The sequence below is a fragment of the Salvelinus alpinus genome, chromosome 7 (assembly GCF_045679555.1).
Source record: "Salvelinus alpinus chromosome 7, SLU_Salpinus.1, whole genome shotgun sequence".
Taxonomy (NCBI): Eukaryota; Metazoa; Chordata; class Actinopteri; order Salmoniformes; family Salmonidae; genus Salvelinus; species Salvelinus alpinus.
The window spans coordinates 34413205-34428483 of NC_092092.1; the positions used below are offsets into that span (position 1 = coordinate 34413205).

At 48.4% G+C, this 15279-nt stretch overlaps 1 protein-coding gene across 2 annotated transcripts; it reads right to left on the bottom strand.

Moving 5' to 3' along the window:
- Positions 1-1802: 1802 nt before the first annotated feature.
- On the bottom strand, positions 1803-12260 carry LOC139580868 (synaptopodin 2-like protein). 2 transcript variants are annotated; one of them, XM_071409955.1, is made up of 5 exons: positions 12027-12260; positions 9497-9648; positions 9061-9336; positions 8519-8967; positions 1803-5573 (listed from the first exon to the last, which is right to left on the bottom strand). In XM_071409955.1, exons 1-5 carry the CDS (start codon positions 12126-12128, stop codon positions 2869-2871), a joined length of 3684 nt encoding a protein of 1227 aa, XP_071266056.1. In that variant the 5' UTR covers positions 12129-12260; the 3' UTR covers positions 1803-2868. The 2 variants fall into 2 exon arrangements, with proteins under 2 accessions (XP_071266056.1, XP_071266057.1); XM_071409956.1 differs by lacking the exon at positions 9061-9336.
- Positions 12261-15279: the final 3019 nt, after the last annotated feature.

The window sequence follows — 15279 nt, forward strand, 5'->3', positions numbered from 1 at the left end:
TACACACAAGTGTAAAGGAATGAAAAATAATACGTACATATAAATATATGGATGAGTGATGGCCGAACGCCGTAGGCAAGATGCAGTAGATGGTATAGAGTACAGAATATACATATGAGATGAGTAATGTAGGGTATGTAAACATTATATAAAGTGACATTGTTTAAAGTGACTAGTGATACATTTATTACAAACAATTTAGAATTATTAAGTGGCTAGAGATTTGAGTCAGTATGTTGGCAGCAGCCACTCAATGTTAGTGATGGCTGTTTAACAGTCTGATGGCCTTGAGATAGAAGCTGTTTTTCAGTCTCTCGGGTCCCAGCTTTGATGCACCTGTACTGACCTCGCCTTCTCGATGATAGCGGGGTGAACAGGCAGTGGCTCGGATGGTTGTTGTCCTTGATGATCTTTTTGGCCTTCCTGTGACATCAGGTGGTGCAGGTGTCCTGGAGGGCAGGTAGTTTGCCCCCGGTGATGCGCTGTGCAGACCTCACTACCCTCTGGAGAGCCTTACGGTTGTGGGCAGAGCAGTTGCCGTACCAGGCGGTGATACAGCCCGACAGGATGCTCTCGATTGTGCATCTGTAAAAGTTTGTTAGTGTTTTAGATGACAAGCCAAATTTCTTCAGCCTCCTTCAGCCTTCTTCACCACGCTGTCTGTGTGGGTGGACCATTTCAGGTTGTCCGTGATGTGTGCGCCGAGGAACATAAAACGTTCCACCTTCTCCACTATTGTCCCGTCGATGTGGATGGGGGGCTGCTCCCTCTGCTGTTTCCTGTAGCCCACGATCATCTCCTTTGTTTTGTTGACGTTGAGTGAGAGGTTATTTTCCTGACACCACACTCTGAGGGCCCTCACCTCCTCCCTGTAGGCCGTCTCGTCATTGTTGGTAATCAAGCCTACCACTGTAGTGTCGTCTGCAAAGTTGATGATTGAGTTGGAGGCGTGCATGGCCACGCAGTCATGGGTGAACAGGGAGTACAGGAGAGGGGTGAGAATGCACCCTTGTGGGGCCCCAGTGTTGAGGATCAGCGGGGTGGAGATGTTGTTTTCTACCCTCACCACCTGGGGGCATCCTGTCAGAAACTCCAGGACCCAGTTGCACAGGGCGGGGTCGAGACCCAGGGTCTCGAGCTTGATGACGAGTTTGGAGGGTACTATGGTGTTAAATGCTGAGCTGTAGACGATGAACAGCCTTCTTACATAGGTATTCCTCTTGGAATACCTATGTAAGAATGGGTTAGGGCAGTGTGCAGTGTGATTGATTGCGATTGCGTCGTCTGTGGACCTATTGGGGCGGTAAGCAAATTGGAGTGGGTCTAGGGTGTCAGGTAGGGTGGAGGTGATATGATCCTTGACTAGTCTCTCAAAGCACTTCATGATAACGGAAGTGAGTGCTACGGGGCGATAGTCGTTTAGCTCAGTTACCTTAGCTTTCTTGGGAACAGGAACAATGGTGGCCCTCTTGAAGCATGTGGGAACAGCAGACTGGGATAGGGATTGATTGAATATGTCCGTAAACACATCAGCCAGCTGGTCTGCGCATGCTCTGAGGACACGGCTAGGGATGCCGTCTGGGCCGGCAGCCTTGCGAGGGTTAACACGTTTATATGTTTTACTCACGTTGGCTGTGGTGAAGGAGAGCCCGCTGGTTTTGGTAGCGGGCCGTGTCGGTGGCACTGTATTGTCCTCAAAGCGAGCAAAGAAGCTGTTTAGTTTGTCTGGGAGCAAGACGTCGGGGTCCGCAACGGTGGCTTGATGTTGGTGACATAGGTAGAGACAGACAGACAGACAGCTGGAGAGTTTCACGTCTAGTTTTATTTCTCTGAACCACAGAATAACAACTTAACAGCTCGCATATCAACAATCAGACAAATCATCACCACTACCTCCTACCTCCCGTCCCTTCCACCCCTCACCTCCCTTCCTTATAACAATAAAGGGTGCACTTTATGAAGTGGGGAAAACATCTAACAAATGCATCCTGATGTACTACTGTGCAATACTCTGACACAATCATATGAAGCCCCCGACCCCAAAAAAACGGCTATTTTATAATATTCAGAATAAGAATATAATCACAATAATCATGACAATAATAAGTACAATATAGTTGTAACGGAGTCAGATCTCTATTTCAGATTCAGGCCTTTATGTGACCAACTGGGGTTTGAACCGGGGCCGTCTTCAATCCACGAGATAGTGTTAGCCCGCCGAGCTAAAGCCACAATGGCAGCACACAGCAGGCATATAGTCCATCCTAGTCTTTAACAGATTAGCATATTACCGAACAGTTTGTCTCTTAGAGAGGACTCTTATTTCCTCTCCTCTAATCCCTCCTCTCCCTCCTCCCTCGCTCTCTCGTTCCACAGGCTTGTCTTTAGCACATCCTCCATGTATCAGTTTATCGCTCAACTTCATTCTTTATTTTCACCTTTATTCTGTCGACCCCATCGCTTTAAATAAACTTTCTTAAACTTCACATCGTGCCCCATTTTCTCTCCCTGTCCATGTCTTTCTTATTTTAGATCACTTTTTTATCTTTCTGATTGTCATTAAATACTTATTTTACATTCATATATTTATACATATCAACTAGATCAACAACGTGTATCGACTATACATCAAACAATATTTTTTACGAAGCGAAACAGAGGTGGTCAAATGATCATAAGAAGAAAAATGATGAAATGCGTGGTGTGATCCAAGAGTTGCAATAGTGCCCAAACAAGAAATCAATCAAATCCTGCAATGCACCAAACTAACATCTTCTTTGACGTGACAAAGACCAAAAACCAAAATCACAACAGAATGTGGGGGGATTTATATTCCTGTCATTTCGTGCCAATTCATGACCTGCAACCTCAGTGCGTGGTGGATCCGGGGCGCCAGACACTGGGTTGCAGACCCAGGTTAGAGGTGCTGAATCTGGGGCGAGGCACTCTGGAGGGCTTGGTGGAGGCGGGGCGAGGTGGGGTGTGGGCAGGAGGACTGAGATCAGGGGCGCTCTTAAATTGCCTGTTACCCTGTTGAGGGGCGTGGGGCTCGGAGGGGTAGGGGTGAGGGTTAGGGACATGGGCAGAGGGGAAGCTAGGGAGCTGAGGGAGGGGGGCGGTGGGGGCTGGAGGAGGAGGGACCCACTGGGACTGAAGCTGGTAGGGGGTGTTAGAGGGGGATTGGTAGCAGGAAGTGGCTGTGGGCAGAGGGGAAATGATATCAGACCTCCACAGCGGTTCTCCCAGTGTGGTTGCTGACCGTGGGACAATGATCGTAGGGGAGGGGCCTGTGGGAGGTGGCGTGGAGAAGCGCTTGATCTCATACACACGTGGCGTCTTGATTGGCCCGTAGGAGCCGCCAGTCATGCGCGGCTGCTGTTGATAGGCCTGTGCTTGCTGGGGAGTCCCGCCCCCGTAACTGAAGAGGGAGGAGTTTAGCTGGTAGGGCTGGTGACTCATAAAGTCCAGAGCCTTGATGCCTTGAGCCTTCTGACCCCCAGGAGCGTCTTTTTGCCCCGCTGGTCTCCCACCCTGCCCTGCAACCCCCGCCCTCTGGCGCTGGGCCTGGGGAGGGCAGGAGGGGGAGAGGAGGGGGTTGTAGCTGATGGGAGGGGGGGCTCTGCAGCTGGAGGAGTATCTGAATTGAGAGGGGAGGGAGGGGGTGGGAGAGGGCTGGCGGGGGTGGCCGGGAGAGGGTTGGGGTGAGGAGGGGGTGCTCTCCACCACATAGCGATCCATCCTGCTCTGCCTACGGGCGAACAGCTGACCCCCCTTCCCCGCTAACTGGGGTACCTGTGGAGGGCCCTGCGTTTTAGGGGCCACAGGAGGGGGCTTGGGGCCTCTCCGGGCCTGCATGAAGTTACAGGCCTCAGCCCCCAGCCTCAACCAGTCCTCTTCAGGGCCAGACTCACCTCCAGTCTCCACACCTCCCACTCCTCCACTAGGCCCCATGGAGCCGGGACCGGGACCGGGGCGTGGACCCATCCTGGTTGGTGCGTCCGGGTTTTGGAGCAGTTCGAGCAGGGCCGGGTTGGGAGACACGTCCTTCTTGTTCTCCACAGACGGACGGAACATGGGCTTCTTGTTGCTGCGACGACGTGCCTCCGCAAGTATGCCTGTTCTGGAGGCGGGGACAGCGATACGCTGCTCACGGGAGGACAGCGAATCAGAGGATGGGGGCTGGGCAGTGGAGGGGGTCGCTATGGCAACATAGGGGTTGAAGGTCAGGGGAGGAGGGGGTTGGGTCTGAGCAAGGGGGGGTGGGTGAGAGTAAGGTGTGGGATAGGAAGGAGAGAAGGATTGATTAAGAGAAGGAGGAGCAGAGAAAGGCTGGGCAGCCACAGCAGAGGATGGATAGACTGGGGCGTCAGGAGGAGGGGAGAAAGGTTGTCGAGGAGGAACAGAGAAGTGTTGAGTGGGGGCAGGAGGAGGTGGAGAGAAAGGTTGAGGAGCAGTCAAGGAGCAGAAGTGTTGGGTGGGTTGAGGAGGATGATTAGGAAGAGAATAGGGGGCAGAAGAGGGAGAGAAGGTGGCAGTATGGACAGAGGGAGGAGTGAAAGGTTGAGAGGGAGTGTAGGTAAGAGAGAAGGGAGCTGAGGCCAAAGAGGGAGGAGGAGAGAGGATGGCTGCAGCAGGTCTAGGGGGGATGTAGAGTGAGGTACTGGAGACCGCTCTCCTTGCCTGGGGCCCCCCTGAAGGGCGAGGAGGTGCAATGGTCACCATGGATACCGCAGCGGTGGGTTTGGAAACCATTGTTACGGCAGGAGTGGGCTGGACGGGTCGAAAGATGACAGGGGTGGCTGGAGGGCGAGATGGGGCGAGGCCTGAGGTGAAGGGGCATGCCGTGCGGTTATGGATCCCTCCAGGCGGGTTAGGGTTAGGGTTAGGGTTTAGGTCAGGCTGGAGGATAGGTGTGTGAGAGGGGGGGGTCAGAACCACACTGGCCCGACTCACCCCTACAGGGCCCCCGTTTGACAAACCTGCGGCCGGGGAGGGGTTAGGGGCGGGGTTATAGGCGACATGGGTGGCCATTTTCCTTTGCTGCTCATACTGCTCTGTCTCTTTCCCCTGATAGGCAATGGAGTCCAGCCCTGGGCTCTGATAGGCCGGGGCATTCGTCACAGAGCCCTGATTGATTGACACATTAATCTCTGGGCTCTGGTAAGCCGAGCAATCCAACCCTGAGCTCTGATTGGTTGGTGTTTGGGACCTTGAGTTATAGGTGGATGGACAAGCGGAGCTCCTCCTATCCAGCAGGTCCAGGTATCCGCTGTCCCAGGTGGGGTCAAAGGTTCCAGCGAAGCCCTCTTCATCCACCTCTGAACCCGAGAGGAAAGAAATCCCCTCCTCCTCCTCTCCCTCCGTCTCTCCCCCAGTCTCAGGACCCACCTCCCCCTCCGCGCGGCCGAAACAGGTGAGGGTATACTTCTTGGCACGCTGGCGTCTCTTCTTGAACATGAGAACTCCTTTGGAGTTGGAGTACGGAGCGTCGGTGAGCAGGGAGGCGATGGAACGACATTTAGTACGAGCCTCTTTCACCTGCTTCTCTACCACACTCTCTCCTCTCTGCAGCTCTGGGAGACATGGGGAGGGATGTGAGGAGGTGGGAGGAGAGGGAGAGAGAGTAAGAGAGGACAGAGGATTAAATACAGGAGTGTCAATTGGGTATGGCAGTCGCCATATCATAGCTCAACACCAATGATTTAAAATAGGCTATTAAAATCATTCCAATCTCGATTCAAATGCAAATGCAGTTTAGCGGTATTTGTTTGTATGTCTGGCTTTATATAGAGCAGAGATCTATAATTAATGACAAGATACTCATGTCTCTGCCCTAACAATGGGAGTCGTTGTCCCAAAGGCGGGAAGGCAGGCGACAAGCTCAGGCCAAATAAGCCCATTGAAACAGATTGGGTTGATTTTGGACAGATTTTGACGAGAATGAAACCTCTTGCTTCGCTTCCTTCTCTCTATGAAGAGCGCATCGATGCAGCTGCAGGGAACAGTGGGACTTTTTCTCAACACATTGCAGAGGTAAAGATGGCTGTAGTAGATGGCTTTGGCTAGGTAACTGCCAAAGCCATCTGACTTAACATGAAACTAAACTGGAGTTTTAATCCCGGTGCTGAGCTAGTGCATCGAATGTTAAGTACCCTTTTGACAGGTGAGTTAACTAACAGCAACAAGGTGATAATGGCTGGAGTCAATTTTGCTTGTTTTTGCTGTTCTCCAAATTGCATTTTAGAGTTTGTACATTTTGTAGATAAGCAGTAAATGCAGTCACTTTTTTAAGAAATCCCCGTCACTTTGCCATACCCAAGGTTTAGCTGAAATGATGCCCCTGATTAAATAAGTAACTGAAATGAATAAGAAAGTTCTGGTTAGAATTATGTCTGTGATCAACAGAATGACATCATAGCATCTGGAATGACACCATGATAGGTGACACCATCAACAAGTAGGGAGGGGCTCAACCCTGACAGACAGGAGAGTGTGCTGGGGGGCTCAAAGCTCTAAATTCCCCCTACTCCCCAGTTGAGCAGCGACCTGTTAGACTGTTGGTCAGTGTCCACATCCCTGTCTGCAAGGGCGTAACTTTGTGTTGCATATTTGGTGGTCAGGGTTAATGGATACCGGGGTCAACACCTTTCTAGAGGGGTTCGGGGACATGCCCCCCCAGGAGACTTAAAAAAAATAGCTGTGAAATGGTTGTTCCTGGTGAATTTTGAAGAGAAAATACAAAATATTCATGATCTCATCTGAAATACCAATAATGTCCGTATTACTTTTGAACTGTTGGTCTAATTCTAAGGCTGTGTTTACACAGTCTGCCCAATTCAGATTGTTTGCCAATAATTGAGAAAATATCAAAATCAGTTCAGAGAGTCACCACCATACCCCTTTAAATGCCATAACCGCTTATGCTTATTTGTGTACCCTTCACCACGCTTGGCATGTCATTTTGTTTGTAGAATGACTGTGAGAAAGTCAGTTCTGGCAACTTTAACTTCAAAATGAATGTCCAGAAATGAGCCTAACAACATATCGGTCTATATTATCAGGCTGCTGTATTACTTAGCAATAGGCCTTATCACCTGTAGTCCAACTGATGCAGCATAGTGCCAACAAATACATAGACTGAAGCATGGGGTTCCCCATCTGTATTTGTGCTAATCATTAACTAGATCAGCGCTTCCCAAACCTTGTTCAGTCATGCCCCCCTTTCATTGTGGGGGAACATCCTTTGCACACCTGTCTGGGCACACGCATGCGCATGCACACACATACACAGTCTATCGGGTTCTCCCCCTTACATCACCCACCTCACATACGCGCAAGGAATGTCCACACAACAACCTTGTAAAAGGTGTGTGTGTGTGTGTGTTGTTCTAGGTCGTCAAGAACAACTTACTCATTACTCTTAGCTGTGTGTGTGTGTGTATTATGAGAAAGGGCAGGTCACTTGTCCCCTCAATCAACAGTCTGTCACTATTGTCTTTGTTCAAGATGTAACCTTGCCTGAAACCTGAAGACTTGCATTAGCACCTCAAACTAACGCCTAGGCTTTAGCTCAGCAGGCTAAAACCGTGCTTGGGATGAAAATCAGTGAGTCACAACCAACTGCTATAGTTCAGGGTGAGGTAGACAGCTGTGAGACCTTCATGTAGTCATCTAAGCAGGTCAGACATATGTCTAGCTTCATGGGAAGAATGTTGTTTTTCACATAAAGTATCCTTGAAACGTTATTTACAGATTCAAATAATATAAATAGGGTATATATCATTGATCATGTAAATAGGGTATATATCATTGATCATGTAAATAGGGTACATATCATTCATCATGTAAATAGGGTATATATCATTGATCATATAAATAGGGTACATATCATTGATCATGTAAATAGGGTACATATCATTCATCATGTAAATAGGGTATATATCATTGATCATATAAATAGGGTATATATATCATTGATCATGTATGCTGCCCCCTCCCCCATTGCACATTCAGCTGTGTGGATCACTAAATGTGAGGTCAGTTGTGTCCGTGTGTCCATCAACGCTAGATGGGAATGCTAGCTGCCCAACTATAAATAGTCTGGAGGAGACCAGGGCTTAGAATACTGACTGGAGAGACTAAGGGGCAGAAATAGGAGATGAAAATAGGAGATGAAGGCTTTGATTCATAGGATAGACAGCAACTGGAAATATCTCTTCCTCTCTTCCTCCCCCCTTCCTTCCTTCCTCCCTCTCTCTCTCTCTCTCTCTCTTTCTCCCTCCCTCTCGCTCTCTCTCTCTAACAACCCCCTCCTAGCTGACCACAAGGTGAGAGGCTGAACTTACAGCAGAACAACACCAGAGGGGGTCCTATCACAGCTCAGACACCTTTACTCCCACACACTCTTAACACTCAGACAATCCACAGGCTTCGCAGAGACCGTTCAAAGCAGCCCGAAGAGTTCACGTGTAGGCTGTAGTGTGTATAGTGTGTAGGGTATCTGGTATAGTGCACTCACTGGCTTGCCTGGCCTTGTCCTTGTACGTGGTAGATAGATCATCACTGACTGGGGTCAGCTGGGCGCCCACCATGGGAACCATCTGTCGGCTGGAGCCCAGCATCATGGCACCTTTAGCCCGCTCTGGAGACACCAGGGGTGAGCAGGCCAGACCCACACACAACCCTGCCTCCTGGAAACCACTGTCTCCCTCTCCCTCCGCCTCTCTTCCCCCCGTCGGCTCCCCCTGATCAGGATGTGGGACGGGCTGGGCTGGGTGGGTCCACTCTGGCTGGGACTGGGGGGGTTGGGGTTGGTAGACCACCTCCCTGCGTGGTACTCCAGGTTGAAACCCCCCTGTTCCCAATCCTGTTGGTTGCTCCCACTGTTGGATCACCCCGTTTCCAAATGTGGGTAGTTGCTCCCAGGGCCCCTGCAGGGAAACCCCTCCATCTGGAGCGCTCTCATACCTGGAGGAAGAGAGAGAGAGAGAGGGATTGGATAGGTCAAGATGTCATGGTACAAACCAGGAAGCAAGGTTGGGGATGATTATTGTCTCGTACCCGCTCAACTCCGAGGTCTCCTCCTCCTGCTGCTGACGACCTGGAGAGCGTGTATGTGGAGGTGTGCGTCGCTGACGGCGGTGTGTGTGTGTGTGTGTGTCCGCGTCACTGTCCGTCTCTCCATAGTAGGCCTCACTGTCAGGGGGGGAGGTGATGGTGAGGCAGGCTGGCCCGTCAGTGGGGGAGAGAACTGGGTGTGTCGGTGTGTATGTGTGTGTAGCTATATGTGTAGGTGTACGACCCGACACGGCCACAGTGTGGACCCCAGACCTAGACCTGGAGACAGAAAGAAATGGAGAAAGATAGTCAGGCTGTGTGTGTGTGTGTTCATGTATGTATCTGCTTTGCGTATTATATACTTGTATCGGTCTAGTGTAGGTGTGTATTTGCTTGCATGTGTGTGCGTGCGTACGTGCGTCTGTGTGTGTGCTCTGACCTCTTGATCCTGAGGTTGAGTGTGTGCCGGTGGGAATCGATGAGGGTCATGGCCTGAGCGTGGCTGAGCTCGGCACACACACGGTCGCCAATGGCAACCAACTCATCCTCCTCCCTCAGGCCAGCCCTGCATGCCTTACTGCGCCGTCGCACCTGCAACACACAACACACACATTAACATATACACACACACAGCCTCAATCCAGCAGCATGGAATCACAGGGGGGGACAACTCAGTTATGAGTTTATGGGGTGTGAGGTCATCATCGCTTCTGGGATATGAGGAGGGGGAGGGGGGGGCTGAAGGGTGGTACAATTTAGGCAATGATGTCATAAACCTATCTTTACTGAAGGGGGGTTGGGGGGTGGAAGCAGAGCTCTATAGACATGGAGAGAGCGAGAGAGAGAGAGAGAGAGAGAGAGAGAGAGAGAGAGAGAGAGAGAGAGAGAGAGAGAGAGAGAGAGAGAGAGAGAGAGAGAGAGAGCGAGAGAGAGAGAGAGACAGAGAAGGGATAAAGAGAAGGGGTGAAGGGAGGTGGGGAGAAAGGGGAAGAAGGAGAGAGAGAAATGAGGAGGATAGAGAGAGCCGGTTAAGAGAGATACAGGGAGAGAGATGGGGTGTGGAAAGAAAGGGGGAGAGAGAAAGAGAGAGGGAGGGAAAGAGCAGGTGACAGACGACAGATAGCAGAGACATGTCATGCTAAACAGCCAAATATCTAAGGGATAAGACTCTCAAACCAACCCCACACAAGCACGGTTTGGTCACCTGTCGAGTGCAGTTTCTTCACACAAAATCTGGTACTACACAGACCATCCCATAAGACACCACTACCCCATTGACACACACACACACACACACACACACACACACACACACACACACACACACACACACACACACACACACACACACACACACACACACACACACACACACACACACACACACACACACACACACACACACACACACACACACACACACAGCCACTGTGGGAAAACACAATGAGAGAGAGGGTATTAGACAGATGCACCCCACCCTCCCCCTTCCATACACACATTGCAGGCCCAGGGCAGAGGGCACGCCTCACATTCACCATGTGTTCCCCATACACCCCAAAATAAACCCCAGCAATTGAACCAGCCACATTTCTAGACGGACCCACAGAGCAGCTAACCAGGGATGTAGCCTTTTAACACACTTTATATGGTGAATGTCGAAGCTACTTTTCAAACCGCCTTTCAACTCTACCGGTCAACAACACCAGACAGTGTGTGTGTGTGTGTGTGTGTGTGTGTGTGTGTGTGTGTGTGTGTGTGTGTGTGTGTGTGTGTGTGTGTGTGTGTGTGTGTGTGTGTGTGTGTGTGTGTGTGTGTGTGTGTGTGTGTGTGTGTGTGTGTGTGTGTGTGTGTGTGTGTGTGTGTGTGTGTGTGTGTGTGTGTATGTGGAGGGCAGACGTGCCTCAGATAAGCCCAGCTAGGAGTAGAGAGGTCCGTAGGATCAGAATAGCTCATTTAAGAGGAGCTGGAGCAGGCCATGGAAGAAAAAAAAGGCCTCTCTCTCTCACACACCACTACAGATAAAACTAGAGGTGACCTTGTCTGGCAATGGCAACAGAACAGTGACTAGCTGCTCATCAGGACCTTGTTCAGCTGAAAGGTGTGATGGAGAAAAAGCCTGCATTTCATGTATCTCTCCCATGGCCCCCCCTGGTTTATAGAATAGAATAAAATAGAACCCAGTACGAACATCTATGCCAAGCAGAGTCAGGTCATGGTCCATCTTTTCACAATATCTTTTCTGATTAGATGAAATGCATGCTGCCCTGTCAACACCAATGTGTCTGCGTGTGTGTGTGTGTGTTTCTGTGTGTCCACTTAGAGAGCATGCCCTCAATTCCTGTGCTCGTGTCTTACTAGCATACGACACTGACAGAGACAACATAATAATTCCGATCACACACCATCTCAAACACACACACACACATTAATACATAGAGATGAAACACACTTAAACACCAAGAAAGGTCATAGATCATGTGTCCATTAGGGTCAGCCCATGATCCACAGTCCCTAAAATCCAATCACCATGACAACCAAACAGACTTTTTAGGAAGGGTTACACAGCTAAGTAATGAAAATGATGCCTTACAGAACTTGCCCAGCAGCTCAACGTGCTTTACGTTACATGGGGGGGAAGGGGGAACTTGCCGGCTTCTACCAATGTGTAGCACCCACCTGGCTGATGCCACAGCAGTCATTTTGTGCCAGAGGGTTCAGTTATCGTACCAGTAATGACCAGGCAGGCAGCGCACGACATGGAGAGGGCAGAACTCTGACGGCCTGAGACCACCATCTACATACACCCGCTGTTCCCTAGCCCTCTCCTGCAACTGTTACTCCATGATCTGCCCGCGTGCTCCACTCTTTTCCACACATACTCGTACCATTCTGTCCCCACAGCCCAGCGTATAACAGACACACAACCTGCTGTTCCACCTACCCCACTCTATCACACACACAAGTCGTACCTTGGACACCTGCAGTGGTGTTTGGTGCTCTGCTCCTCCTTGCAGTCTGAAGCCCCATGGAGCCCCTCCTGAGAGAGTGATCACCACCTCCTCTGCTACCATCACTACTCAATAACACACACACACTAAACAACACTGCACACAGAGTGTATGTCTCTCTGGTTCTTCCGACTGCTCTGTGTATGTGCTGTCTCTCTGGTCTGACATACTTCCTCTGTGACCCAGCCCACTCCACCCAGAGAGAGGGGGGGTTGAGAGGGTAGGGGGTAGAGAGAAAGAAAGAGAGAGAGAGAGAGAGAGAGAGAGAGAGAGAGAGAGAGAGAGAGAGAGAGGAACTGGTTTCCCTCTGCTAACAGTGGAATGCTGTGTCGGCTGTCAGGGGGGGCACAGGGGGTGAGAGTGTGTGTGTGTGTGTGTGTGTGTGTGTGTGTGTGTGTGTGTGTGTGTGTGTGTGTGTGTGTGTGTGTGTGTGTGTGTGTGTGTGTGTGTGTGTGTGTGTGTGTGTGTGTGTGTGTGTGTGTGTGTGTGTTTTATATCCACCACACGTGTCATGTCACTCTGCAGGATGCTGATAGATCCTCCCAAAATAACCCCCTGACCCCATCACACATACTGCCCTGACCCCCAAACCAGCCGTCTCCGAGGCTTTGTGTCCAACTGCCCTGAGTGAAGAGGACAGAGTGGAAAGGAGAGGGTGAGGGGTATTTTAAGAGCAGAACATAGGCCTACATATTGTGGTCCACATTCCACATTCACAGTGAGCTAAGGCCAGCCTGTCATAGCGGGTCAGTGTTGCTAGGGGGCGCTATTATACTGCTGTTATGATAACACCAGAGATTTGTGTCTAAAGCGATACCAGTTTTGGTAATACAGTAGTCTACTGATCATATTTTTTTACCGACACGTCAGCAACTCGTGGCCACATTAAACTGGCCACACGTTTTTCGGATTTAAAAACCTGCGGTAAAATGCTATGTGATTAACCAGGTTTCCATCCAAACTTTCTATGCGAGTAAATGCATGTCGGATGAAACAAATGTAATGACAGGCCAGGCCTGATGGAAACAGAAAAATGTTCGGTAAACTTTCAAAATGTCGACAAAACAATACGCTAGACAAGGTGGAATCTTTTTGTGTCGGTAATACGAATTATGCGAGAAATGTCGGTGGATATAATAACAATCATATCGAATTAAACTTGGAGTGACACGATGACGTGTGGTCCTCGCACTACGACTTGTCAGGAAATCATGCTGATTATGATGAACTTCACAGGGTGGTGAAAATGCAAGTTGATGAGCATGATGCTCCTTTCCAATAAATATCGAGGGTCTTATTCTGGTGACATGATCATCGATGCTGGGCTGCCGTTTGGCAAATAAAAAGAATCTCATCATGTAGACTATACTGTACAGTACGTGTATCTGCGCGCTGTTGGCTAGAGCGCACGTGCCAATACCTGAGTGGGCAGACATTTTTTTGTGGGAAAACCATCAGTGGAGTTGAAAATGCGATGGAAACCCATTTAACTTGTATTTTGTATTCAGTACATGGGAATTTAACTGCAAAATGTATTTTTATGTGCACTACGTATTCACGCACATTATTTAATCTGCAACAAGTAAATTTGATGGAAACATCTCTGTGGGAAAATGCGCATATTGTTTTAATGCGGAGTTTAGAATATTCGCATGAAAATCTGTCGCCAATTGGATGGAAACCTAGCTATAGATACAAATCAATCTTTTTTTGCATTGCGTTCCTTTCATGTCCCATCTGGTGTTCATGAAATAGAACTGGATTTTTTATATCAAATCCCAACGGTATATTTGAACAGGGGCGCAACATTCACTGGGGACCGGGAGACATGTCCCCCTACATTCTGGAATTGCATTTTTGTCCCCCCCCCCCCACCCCAGTTTTATCATTGGAATGTGTTTTTTTTTTTAACAAGGCAACAATGTGCTTTAGGACCATGCGGACGCCTCAGATCGACCGGGTAGGTTGTTTGAGGTGATTATCTGACTGGATAAAAAATTATTATAATAATGTCCCTCCCACTTCTAAAACCAAAGTTGCACCAATGTATTTGAAAGCCAGTCATATTAGACTACATAACAGCCATGCATTAAAATGAATGCATAAAAAAGAACAAAAATGTGAAATAATAAAATGTATTACTATTATTCCCATGATACCTTTAAAACATGAACAATTGAACTTATGTATCTTTATATTATTATTTACTTTACGAATATTAGGCCTTCCTCTTTAGACTTCCCTCATGTTAAAATATCACATTTGACAGCTTTAGAGATTTCACATACTGCAATTTGTCACGATCGTCGTAACATTGTGGAAGAGAGGAGGACCAAGGCGCAGCGTGATAACAATACATCTTCTTTTATTTGAAGACGAAAACGAAACGAACACTGACAAACTATACAAAACAACAAACGACCGTGAAGCTATAAAACGAAAGTGCAGACACAAGCAACTAACGTAAAGACATAGACAATACAAAACACATACATCCCCCATGTCACACCCTGACCTAACTAAAATAATAAAGAAAACAAAGATAACAAAGGCCAGGGCGTGACACAATTGTTCTGTTCTTTTGTGATGAAATCACTTAGATTCTCTGTTTGATTGTGCAATATCTAGAATAGGATACTACACTCTTTTTGCTTAGCCGAAATAGTGGAACTGGCAGTGATCCAAATGTATTGCGGTAGTAACACTTCAGTGTCCGCACATAGCTTTTCTTCCTCTATCAGGCTCATTCTTTTATTTTATATTTAGTTTTTCCGTTTTTTATTAATTCCATATACTAACTTATACATGCGAACAACAACTTACAGACTCACACAATCAATGACTACATCCCTAGTGCCTGCATTATTGTTTGCCACTTGGCCTTAAATTGTATCGATTTCTTTTTCTCGGTCGCCCATGCTATTTCAATAATAAATTATTCGATTTTTCCATTGTGTTAGTGATGATGGATTGATTCATTTCCACGTTTTTGGTCCCCCAAAAAATAAAGAGAATCATCCTCATATTTATGCCATGTCTTGAAATATGCAGACAAACAGATTGAAATATACTGATCAAAAATATAAATTCAACAATTTCTAAGATTTTACTAAATTACAGTTCATATGAGGAAATCAGTCAATTTAAATAAATTCATTAGGCCCTAATCTGTGGATTTCACATGACGGAATACAGAATGCATTTTTTGGTCAGA